Source organism: Notolabrus celidotus, chromosome 4 (assembly GCF_009762535.1).
Source record: "Notolabrus celidotus isolate fNotCel1 chromosome 4, fNotCel1.pri, whole genome shotgun sequence".
Taxonomy (NCBI): domain Eukaryota; kingdom Metazoa; phylum Chordata; class Actinopteri; order Labriformes; family Labridae; genus Notolabrus; species Notolabrus celidotus.
The window spans coordinates 18,664,803-18,677,376 of record NC_048275.1 but is presented as its reverse complement, the minus strand read 5'-3'; the positions used below and the strand labels follow the sequence as shown (position 1 = coordinate 18,677,376).

General features: G+C 40.2%; 1 protein-coding gene across 1 annotated transcript in view; it reads left to right on the top strand.

Annotated features, from left to right (window-relative positions):
• The window catches only part of sdccag8 (SHH signaling and ciliogenesis regulator sdccag8), a 56,143-nt gene that overhangs the window by 43,279 nt on the left and 290 nt on the right, over positions 1 to 12,574 (top strand). The window contains exon 17 of the mRNA XM_034681642.1: positions 12,180 to 12,306. Coding sequence (XP_034537533.1) covers positions 12,180 to 12,306 — 127 coding nt within the window. The remainder of the gene's footprint in view (positions 1 to 12,179; positions 12,307 to 12,574) is intronic.

Genomic DNA, 12,574 nt, shown 5'->3' with positions numbered 1-12,574 from the left:
GATGTGAGGGCAGTTCTGTCCACTGTTTGTTCTTTTCTTTTCTATCTCACGCTTGTGTTCTCACCTCTGGATGGCGCTGATCAGTCACCCTCTCTGCCCCTTCATCTTCCTCTCCTTCCCGTTTCATCGTCCCTGTCTCTGCGTTGCCCAGCTGGCTTCTGTAGCCGGGAGCGACTGCAGGGCGGCCTGCTGAAAGAGCATTGTCAAACGGTGGCTTTACAGCTCTATCACACACACACAAAACGCACACACAGACGCACAGATTTGCAGCTCAGATGTCAGGCTGTTGCCAGAGGCTTGCAAGCTGGAGCGTTAACTGTGCAAAGCGTCACATCCCGAGCCCCAGACATCGACACTCACTAACACTACTTTATAAAACTACAACCAGAGAACTAGTGCAGAAACACCTGCCCCTTCTTTAGAGAAATGTTCAAAGTCACGACAGTAAAGTCACTCTAATACCGGGAAAGCAAACGCAAGACTAAAGAAGAGTCAGCAGGCCTCACGGCAGCAAACACTTTGACATTGAAGTGCTGTTAAAACATCCTGCAGCAGAATCAAGACCTCTGTTAATACCGTGCAGCTGCAGAGCTCTTCCATTGTTTGTAAAAGTCAAATCCATTTCTGACGTCCCTCTTTAATGTGTTCAAAATGTGATTTAATATCAATCTTGCACAGGACTTTTTATTCAACTCAATTTTTGATCTCCTTTAGACTTCTTCGTCCCCTCGCTGATTTAAATAACTCCTCCTAACACAAAAGCAACTCATTCTGAAAATTTTAACTTCAATAAAAAGAATCTCTTGCTGCGTGAGGTCTCGTTAGCTCAAAGACAACTTATATTTTATTTTTATTCCATTTATGTTTAAATTCTTTTTTTTTTTAGAATACAGAAAATACAAACACACATCAAGCCTTTACGCTCTAAACCAGTCTTTGACTTTTAGATGAATACAATCCAATTAGTTTTCACCAAAAAGAGATCATGAAAAATAAAATGAATGATTAAAAAGAAAGCCGTTGATTGCTTTGAAAGGCTTCAGGTCATGAGCACCTGTTAATCTCCAGCCAAAATTACAAATACTCCACTTTGTTAGAAATTATTAGAAAAGGCCCTCAAATGTTAAAATGATTTATGTGTCATGACAGAGTCTTATTGTGAAAGGGACATTATCATTTTTAAACTGTGTGTGGATTTTGAAATACAATTTGCACTGAAGGCTTCACAGCACCAACTTAACTGACGGCACCGCTCTGATCTATTAACTAGCTGCTTTTCCTCTCAGTGAAATTTGCAGTAAGGTAATTTACACCTGCAAATGTTGCAAAATGCAGCAGAAATGAGAAGAGCATGTCAGAAATACAGGTAAAGGTTTAAACCCTGAAATTGATCGAATTATTTATTTTAGTTTTATATTTAAAACAAAAACCTTTAACCACATTAAACAGCAGTTTCATGCCTTGATTCTTTATGTGAAGATTTATTTGAACTGTGTACTGCGTGACACCTTTTTAAACTAAAGACTCAAAACACTTTACAAACAAAGAATTTAAATAAAAATCAAACTTAAACAGCCAAGAAAATCAAAGAAAAATACTGTATATTGAGAAGTCTGTTTCTTAAAATTTAACGGAAAAGCGATCGATGTTTGACCATGCCTGTGATCTTTTTTAAGCTGAGCTCCAGGAACATTCAGTAAGACAGGCGTTCTAACTGGAGGCTTCGCTGCGAGGTGCCCAGATTGTTAAAAACAAAAAAAAAACTTTAGTGTCTGTTATTAAAGTCCCATGTTATCCTGAACGCCTTTTTTTCCTTCTCACCGCTGCGTTCAGCACTGCTGGAGAGCAGCAGGCAAAAAGACAAAAGGAGTTCTCCCACAGGCAGCATCACAGATGATTTTTAAATATTGATTTATCAGCTGAATGATTGATAATCTTCATGTTGTGTTAGCCTGCTGTGATGTGGCACTGGGAGGTCACTAAGCCCCACTTCTGCCACCAACATTTGTCTCAGCACTGTTGTACTTTAGCTCTTATTTAAAATTTTATCGGATACAGATTTGAAACTCTGCAGTATGCTTTTACACGGCAAAAAAAAGAAGAAGTCAAATTTAGAAATATTTCAAAGTGTCACTGATTTAAACATAATCCCATCCTATAATTTAAAAAATCTGCTGTAATCAACATAATCCTTAAAGAAAAAAGCATGATTGATCCTGGTGCATTTAATTTTCCTTTTAGTTCTACAATACAAAACAAATAAAATACTCTGTCATATTTCTTTTAATTTGTATTTTTCTGGACAAGTTGTATTCTCACTTTAGCTGGAAAGGTTACAGTAATGTTTTATTGGGATGTTTTAAGGGTGAAGTTCTGTTCAATAACAAGTTAAATAGCGTCCCTTTCATATTAAATATAAAAGGGGACAAAAATGTGTTTTCCAGACATGCAGCAGTTAAAGTAAATGTTTAAAATGACAGGTATCCAAAAATAGAAAGCTGGAGAAACCAAATAACTGTGAGGGAATCATGTTTCAGTCTCATCCTGATCAAAACACACAGTGTCACCGATCATGTTCTTATGTCAAACGTTCATGTTAGCAAAAGCAACAACTGGCATGACAGGTTGGTGGAGGAAAGAGGGGCATGGCCTCCAGGCAAATACACACACACACACACACACACACACACACACACACACACACACACACACACACACACACACACACACACACACACACACACACACACACACACACACACACACACACACACACATTCTTGAGTGCAGTTGTATGCTAGCCAAGATTTAGCTAGAGCGCTGGGGTGTGAGGGTGGTGGTGGTGGGCCTGAGATTGGGCAAAATATGGTTTTGCAAGTGTGTGTATGTGTGTGTGTGTTTGTGTGGCAGCTGCAGCCTTCATGCCCCTGGCAGTGTTGTTGTAACCAGGCAAGCCAAGGCCGTCTGCCTGCATTCTTCACCCCCTAGGCCCCCTGCTTGCCGCACACACACACACACACACACACACACACACACACACACACACACACACACACACACACACACACACACACACACACACACTTACTTACATGCATGCAGTTTCAGTTTGTTAAATGGTTTTTCCATCAATGCGCTGAGATTGAAATTTTTGAATAACTTTTTGATAACCCTTGATTTACAGCAGTTTTGATTTTTAGATTTGTCTTTCTCTTTTGTAATATTTTTTAAAAATGTATTACAGACCACTTCACATTCAATGTATCTACTTCCCAACGCATCAGTATATAGAGAAAATAACTGTCCTACACAGTTAACTTCTAATGTCCCAGTGCGTGGTGGTTATTTTTAGAAATAGAAGCAGAATGTCATTTGATAATACGTGCAACAACCAATGAACATTTCCTTTGAAGTGACACACTCCACGAGCTTATTTGTTTAGTAAGAACATCGCACACATTCATATGGGGCGTTTGAATGACAGACCTGAAAGATGCATCCAGATCTTCTTTTTCTACAACTTGTCTCTCCGTTCCTCTTACGTGACGTTAGCACTTTCCCTTTGGACCAAGCCTTTAGGACATATGCTCCCACCTGTAAATAAATATGCAAACACAGACAAACACACACAACAACAGAGTTTAGACACTAGCTGTGGGCTACGACTGATGTATACCGCAGAGAGGTAGCTGTGTCTGTGTGTGTGTTGTAATTAATCTCTTTAGTAGATGCAGTCAATAGAGAGTGTGGTGGTTCGAGGTGCAGATTGTGAGCTGAGTGTGATTATAGGGCTGTCAGGGGAAATTACTGCAAACTGCCTCGCAGCAAAACTTGCTTTTTATTATGTCTGCTGCTGAAGAGAAAAAAAACACACTCACTATAACTGGAAGCATGTATTCTTTTTTTAAAGGAGAATTTTGGAGTTAATTCAGGATATGTGATTTGGTCCATGTGTGTCAGTAAACCATGAGATCCAGCAGGTGGTGTCCTTTCACCAGGTCAGTGGGGAGGCTCTCCTTCTCTAACCCAACGAACACCACCACCACCACCACCCTACAGTCAGCCAACACTGCAGCAGTAGGCGGCAGGCAGGGAGGGAGGTGACGGCTGCAGCCTCTTTGTTTCTCCATCCCGACCTGCACTTCACCTCTCAAACCGCAAACTGTCAGCTCTCATTTTTCACCCACTGTAGATCCTCTTCACCTCCACATCCATTTATCTGTCTCAGCCGTCAGTCCACTCATGACTCCAGCCAAGCTTCCTTCTTTGCTCACCATTTCCAGGCAGCGGGGCAGAGGCCAGCCAGCCTGCAATGTGCGTGCATGTGTATCACTCTGTGTGTGTGTGTGTGTGTGTGTGTGTGTGTGTGTGTGTGTGTGTGTGTGTGTGTGTGTGTGTGTGTGTGTGTGTGTGTGTCAGTGCAGGGCAGTGCCCGAGCATTAAGCCGTATTAAGCCCTAATTAATGAGTGTGCCAGCCGATAGAGGCCAGTTATTGGATTTGCTGCTTTAGCTGCTGGAAGGAGCACTGTCCAACACACACACACACACACACACACACACACACACACACACACACACACACACACACACACACACACACACACACACACACACACACACACATCCCCCCTCAGAGGCAGGGTATGCAAGGTGAGACGAGGGTTGGATTAAAGAGAGAGAGAGAGTTTGTGTGTTGTATAAGAAGGCCAGGGGTTGTCTGCTCTCTGACCAGACAAACGGAGTGTGTGTGGTTGTTTGTGTGTGTGCGCCAGGGTTCAAGCTTTACTTACTGCATTACATAAACCTGCAGCTTACAACCTGCAGCTTTAAACATCTCAGGCCACGACCCGACACACTGATTTACTGGCTTCCTGTTCAGCTTGCTCGCTGTCAGACGGATATGTGTGAAAGTCTGCTGGCATTTAGAAGCTGAGTTTGGACTGAAATTACACAGATTTTTTGTCATCTGCAGTTAATTTAGTACAGTTGGTGCCATTTCTCCTAAATAATTGTCTTGAACTGTAGAGTAACTCAGTTTCTCTCTGCAAATGGAAAAACCAGTGTTGCTAATAAGACTCAGTTAGCTCTGAATTTTGCTCTCAGATGTGACAGAAATAAATGTATCTGTTTTGAATGCGTACTCCGTCAGTATCACACATCAGAATCTATAGTTAGGTTTGTGTGTGGCGGAGCAGGAGGAGCTTTGCCATGTCAGAAAACTTTAATGATGTTGTCAGTTATTCTTTAGGGGGACTTAAAATTATAAATTGAAACCTGTGCTTCAAATTTTGTGAAGATTGAAATACGGTGATGTTTCCCATGATGCAACTGACTTTCAGTAGCCTTCATAAATCAAGACTATGTGAATTGATTTATAATTTTTTTCCATACACATATCAGGGACTACAGAAAAAGACTAATTATTCAGTGTTTGTCTTGATAGAAGTATCACACTGAATAGCTGGGGTGCCCCTTAAATAAACCCATTTTTTAAATTATATACTTCATTTTTATCTGAAATGTTGGCAATTAAAGGCTAAGTTTGGCCAAATAACAAGAAACATTTTCTCACATTTACCTCTATTGGAATCTAATCTTGTTAATTTCATTTTTGGTTACAGACCAACAAAGACAACATTTCTGGGACGTGATGTTGCAGGGGATCTTTTTAAGCGTTAATTCAGATTTCTGTAATAAACCTAAATGAAATGGATAGAAAACTTGGGACAGATAATGTAAGAGTGTTGTCTAATAAATCTAAAACTATCTATAGATACCTTAAATCCAGACGTCATTCATGAAGCCTGTTTTGGGTTAACTGATCCTTCAGAGTCATGGTAAACCAGAGTATAACCACTCATGATTTTCTGTCAGCTAAATTCAGTTTTTTTATTGTCCGGCTGTTTTGTTTCACCTGAGAGAAATAACTTTCTGTATCTGAATGAGTCAGAAAATAAATCCTCACTGAACGTCACAGTGCAGGCAGTGAGAGCAGTGTAAGTGTAAAACTCCTCTTGGCAAACAATTTTGATGCATTTTGTGCTTTACAAACCTGGAGTGGATTTCAGAGTTGGCTAATCTTCAGCTTAATATCTCCCAGAAAAATGTAATATATTCATTCTCTTTATGGAGCAGATAGTTTTTAGGCTTGTTGTGTGTCTAAATGTATCAAGATCAGAGGTTGTAATTTGATAAGGATTGGCATTTTCTCTGCATGACTCAGATTAGTTTGGTGGTGTAGAGCTGAAGGCGACACTTTCTCGACACTTCCCTCATCAAACATTTACAGCTTCAGAACAACAGGCTCTGTTTCTGACCTTTAGCTCCTCTGCTGATATCTCCTGCACCGTGTCAGAGTGTGTGTGTGTGTGTGTGTGTGTGTGTGTGTGTGGCACATCGGCTGTGTCTGCCTCTTGTGTCTTGGCTCACCACAGCAGGGCTCCTTCTCTGTTACTGTGACGTGGCAGAGGCCTGCTGTGTCGTGCTGTGTGTCTGCGTAGGAGGATGAGTGGAAGGAGGGAGTGGGAGGTTGGATAGCCAGGACAGCTCAGAAGACGTCTGCAGGAACACCTGGCATCCTTGGCCCTTCCAGGGCTGGAGTCTTCGGGTGGGATTTTTGGGAGACAGGGTATGAAAGAGAGCAGGTCATGGCTGTCGTTAAGCAGGAGGACTGATGGTGATGCGTCAGTTAATGAAGAAGATGATGGAGGAGGAGGGGAGTTCCTGAAGATGAGGGACATTAAGGGGCAGGATTAAACCCGGCGGGGCAAACGAGGCAGCGCAGGGCAGAGTGAGGACAAAGTGGGGGAGTTGGGAGGTGGGGAGCAGATTGTGTAGGAGAGTTGGGATGTTCGCCTCCCCCGTCTGTCACACAAAGGCAGCTCCGCCACTGCCAACATGACCAGCAGGGCAGGGGCATCTGTCTCCCCCCCAGCTACCTCTCTTTCTCTTCCTGCCCGGAGCCCTAACTCTCTTCCTCCTCCTCTCTCTTCCTCTACTCTATCACAATCAGCTCCATGCCTGACTTGAGGCCTTCTGAACCTGTTGAAACGACAAAGCAGAAAGTCAAGCATAATGACTTTAAAGGAAGTGAGGCATTTAAAGACTATTCAGTGTTCGATATTTAAAATCTGAGTAACTTTTTCTTGTTACTCTCAGGCTGCACATGAGCTCTAAACAGCTCAACAGAGATCCCTCTCTCAGGCTGTTTTATTTTAATTGAGTTTTAATTTCTTTTTACAGATTTTACAAAATGCATCAGAAATAATTTCTCCAATGTCTGCGGTTCCATGGCAACTGATCACTTATCAGCCAACTTGCGGGTTGAATTCACATCAAACTTAACAATTATAGCAATTTTACTTATAAAGCACATTTCATTACATGTAAGCTCAATGTGCTTTACATGGAGAATTAACAACGTTTAAACTTTTTATTTTGAAATAAATAGAAAAATAAAAACAGAAAAGCAATAGATACACCCAACATACATCAGACACAGCAATCAAACAAACAGAGCCAGTCACATCAGTCATCATATCATTCATTCATACGCTGTTCACGGTTAAGTTGAAACATTGCAGTTTTTTATAAGCATTCCCGACAGAAGCAGGAAATAAAAGCAGCATCTGTATAAGTTCGTCTTCCTGTAACTTTTCTGTTGGCATTTTCTTCTCACTCAACCAGCCCTCTGATACTACCAAAGCTCAAACCATGTTTTTTTTTGTGGTTGCTTTGTGTCAGTTTTCTTCAGTTGATGTCTCTTTCACTCAGCTCCTTGTGTGTTTCAACATCCCTCTTCAGCTGCAAACCGTACAAAGACAATATGCCAAATGTTGAAATAGAAAAATGTTATTGTTCTATGAAAAATATACGCTCATTTAAAATTTGATGCCAGCAACACGTTTAAGAACACGTGAGACTGAGGCATAAATACCATTATGGTGCTTTTTTTTTTATGAAACGTACTTTTTTAATACCCATGGGGGAAATTAAATTTTTCCACTTATGTTATTTTTTGGTCATGCCACACACACAGTTTTTTGGTATAAACATACAATTTTTATGCACAAACATGCAGTGGACGTGCACTTAGGGAGAGATGTCAGAGTTAGGATGCTGCCATCAACTAGCGCACCCCAAGCAGTTGGGGGCTCGGTGCCTTGCTCAAGGGCACCTCGGCAGTGCCCAGGCAAGTGAACCAGCACCTCTCCAGCCACCATTCCACTTGCCAAACTTTTGCAAGATGTAACCAAACCCAAAAATTGGGTACACTTTTTTCTTTAATATGCAAGGTCTGCCCTACAAAACACATCTTCTGGATGTCAGAATATGTTGCTCCAACACCTGTGTAAATTGTTCAATGCCATGGGCACTTGCCATGAATCCCTGATGGTATGCATCCCCATAACCATCAGGGATGCTGGCTTTTGAACAGTGCGCTTATGATAAGCTGGGTGGTTCCTCTCCTCTTTAGAGCAGAGCAGGTGATTTCCAAAAAGAATGTCAAATTTTGATTTGTCCAATTGTTGAAAGTTTTCCACTTTTCCTCAGTCTATCGTAAATTGGCTTAGAGACATTTCTAGATCATAATATGTCTAGTTTCCTCTTTGCATTTGTGGATGCAGCAATGAACTATGGTCACATACAGGGGTTTTTGGAAGTGATTTTGAGACCATGCAGTGATTTCCACTACAGAGTCATGTCTGTTTTTAATGCAGTGCCTTGTCCTATGTTGCTGGCATCAAATTCAAAATGAGCGCATATTTTTCTTAAAACTATAAATGTTTGTTTCAACATTCCATATGTTGACTTTGCACTATTTTCAACTAAATATAGTATTTTAATGATTTGCAAAACATCAAATCTGTTTACTTGAAAATGCCTGTTTCCACGTTGAACATTATCAAGGCTTCTACTGAGGCCTTTGAACCATTGCATTGTGCTACAATGGGCCTGTGAGATACTGGTGGGCAAGGGTACTCATATTCCCTCAAGTTAAAGACCTCAATCTTGTACCCTACTTTGTTTAAAGTTCAGAAGTGTAGAGAGAGAGAGAGGAGAGAGGGAGAGAGAGAGAGAGAGAGAGAGAGAGAGAGGAGGAGAGGGGGGGGGGGGGGGGAGACAGAGAGAGAGAGAGAGAGAGAGAGAGAGAGAGAGAGAGAGAGAGAGAGAGAGAGAGAGAGAGAGAGAGAGAATGAGTTCACTAGGAGGGAATGACTGACTGAATGCTGAATGAATGGATAGATGAATGGATGAAATAATGAGCTGCTGGTGGGAAATATTTCTATAGACATTCCACCCCCACCCCCAAACTCAGTGAACACACACACTATTCATACAACATTACACTCCAAAAACCCCAGCTGGAAAACACTACCTCCCAACACACATAGTCACGCACCCACACCCACACACAGCCCACACTATGTTCAGTGTGTGCAGGAGCTGCTGTGCCAGACAGGACACACTAATTGGGACGTCCCATGATGATCAACACTTAGCGTAATAATTGTACACAAAACTTTCATTGGAGACCGTTGACATGCTCCTCTCTATGACTATGTATGGTATGACTATGCAGCAGTGGGATGCATTATTGGTTACTTGATCCAGTATTTAGACACATATTGTGTACAGGGAAATAATCAACAGTTTGATGTCTGCTCAGAAATCATGAAGAATTCTTTAAAGAGTAGTTTTTACATTATTCATTTTAGCATTTGACTCCACTATATCTGCTAGCTACTGTCACTCATTGTCTTATAAAAACTAAGAGTTGATTTCAAAACATACATAAACCTCTTGAGGTACCTTAAGGTTCTGTTTGGAGTCTGTGTGTTTGCATTCACTGGTATAGACTAATTGCAAATGTGAAAAAAAGCACATTACTCTGCAGGGTTTTTTTTAACTCTTAAAAAGATTTGTTGTTTCCAGTCTTATTGCACCTTGACTTTGTGCTTTCCTAAATTCAGGAATATGTGAAACCAATGGTAGGATGAAAATTAAGTTTGTGAGTGCCTGCGTGTTCCTCTGTGTATCCACTGATTAGGAAAAATAGTGTCCACTCATAGTAACGCAGCTCCATAGCACAACTGGGAATTATAAACTCTACAGGGAGCTTAAACACATGATTCAAACCCCTCTGAGTAGTCAGATCCACCAAAGAACGTTTTCCCTCCTGAACTGTTCAAATGTTTTGATTTTACTATCTGTTTAAAGAGAGGGAATTCTCTAATATTTCATGAGGATTAAATATTGAGGAATGAATAACAATGACTTAGTACTTTCACTTTTAAGCAAAGTATACTTTCTCACAAGCTTTGTTAAACTCTAAATATACAGGGACTTTTTTGTAATATGGAATTGTTACTTTATTTTGGCGGTGCTTTGAACCTTTGTCCTGCAATGCATTGATGTAGAAGAGGTATGAACGTAATTGATTTCAGGATTTGTATTAAATATATCAAATCTATTTTTGGTGATTCAATGTGTATATTATTTTTGATGTGCAACTTTTTTCCTCCCACTTTTAAAAAGTTTGTGAAATAGTCATAGCTGGCTGATATCTGATCTAGAGCTGAGCTGCAACAATTTTGGTTTGTTATCAAAATTGGTCAACCCAAAACAAAAAAAGGAATTAAAAGGTTAAACTAACTACAAACCATGAAATGAGTTAGAACATTTTAGGATGATGGGTTATGTTTTAGACATTTTCTTTTTTATAGAAACAAGCGTTTCTGCTCCTGAGGATTTGATCCTCTTTCTTTCTTAAATAACTTCATTTCTTTGTGAATTTAGCCTGCTTTTGAAAATATATATATTTATTTGTGTTCACATCTATTAAAGACAAGCAGGTATTAAGGATTCTTTTTTTAAAAAAACACATAAAATAAAACAATACTGAAAATAAAAAAATACTATAATCCCCCCACCCTATCCTGGAACACAGGGTTCCACTCCTCTGTCTTTGATTTTCTCTTCTATGTTGTATCCGGTAAAGTTTGAAGTTTACCTAAACACATCAATACTGGATCCCAGATGCTGTGAAATTTCTAATTGTATGAAGTGCAATAGTCACTCAGGCACAGGGATGCCTTGGATGGGCTCGGTGACTTCCAATGCAGTAGTGTTCTTCTGCGTGCAAGCAGTGTTATAAAAGCAATAATGTCTTTATGTCTTCTTTTCAATGTGTAGTTATTTTTTATCTGTAATACCAAATATAGCTGCATCTGCACTTTGTTGAAGTTCAATATCAAGAGCCCTTGATATAGTATTGAAGATCACACCCCAGTAAGATGAAAGAGCAGACATGACCAAAACATGTGAGTTAAATTAGCTGGAGTATTATGACATATGTCACAGCTGGATATATTTATTAAAGTTTTGCTTTGGAGAAATGAGCCCGATGCAGAACTTTGAATTGCATAATATTCAACTCTGCACAGGAAGTACTATCATTTATTCTTAGTTGAGCAAAGTTCCAGCTGTCCTCAGCCGTGATCTCCCCCAGTTCATTCTCCCAATCCGCCTTAATCTTTGCAAGAGATTTGTTTTTAAGCGAAGATATACTGTTATATATCTTAGAAATCAGATCTTTCAATGCAAGAGGGATCACAAGCATTTCATCAAAGCCCAGAGATAAAGGTCTATTCGGGAAGTTGGGATCATGATGTTGGAGGAAATGTCGGATCTGGAAGTAACGGAATAGGTTGGATCAAGGGAGATCAAATTTTTGTGACAGCTCTTCAAAGTTTGCAAACAAGCTGTTGGAAATTTTAAGCGACATCACAAACAATTGTTGAGTTTTTAAAGTAAAAAACTATTAATTGTTTTATTGAGAAATTCCTCAGCAGATAATCTGATAATAATATCTGAGTTAGTGCCCATATCTGATCCATCCATTGGTCAGTATCTTTTTTTCTATGGATTCTGTGTTTTGCTGTCTTTTAGCTCCTTGTCTGTGCTCTTAATCCCAAAACGAACTCTGCTGTCACATTCCTGTAAACACTGCTGATTACTCGATCAACACAAAGTCCGGTGATATTAAAAGCTTTTTGTGGATCCAGCTCTCTTTCAATATTTACAACATTTGGTTTTATATCAACCAGGAGGGTATGTTCCTCTCACACAGTTTCAGTCAATATTGTGTGTGTGTGCGTGTGTGTGTGTTTTGCAGACTGCAGCAGTTGGACCGTCACTGTCAGAGCAGCGCCCAGCAGGTGTGTGAGCTGCTGGCCAAACAGAACCAGCTGATGCAGGAGAGAAACACACTCAGCGAGGAGATGCAGAGCCTACACACAGAGGTACACATACACACACTCTTCACCTCTCATACACACAGAAGTGTGTGTGACTCACTGTAACTAAATGAATTAGGAATGGTGGTGCACACTATAGCTGACAGATTACTAAAATAAAATCAGTTTGTCCCTTCATGACTAATGATTCTGTCTGGTTCTGGATTTACTGAAAAACATGTTGTCTGAATTCTGCTCTGATTCATTATCACAGAGATTATGTGTGCAAAGCGCTTAGATTCTGCTTTTATTAAATTGTGTGTGTTTGTGTGTT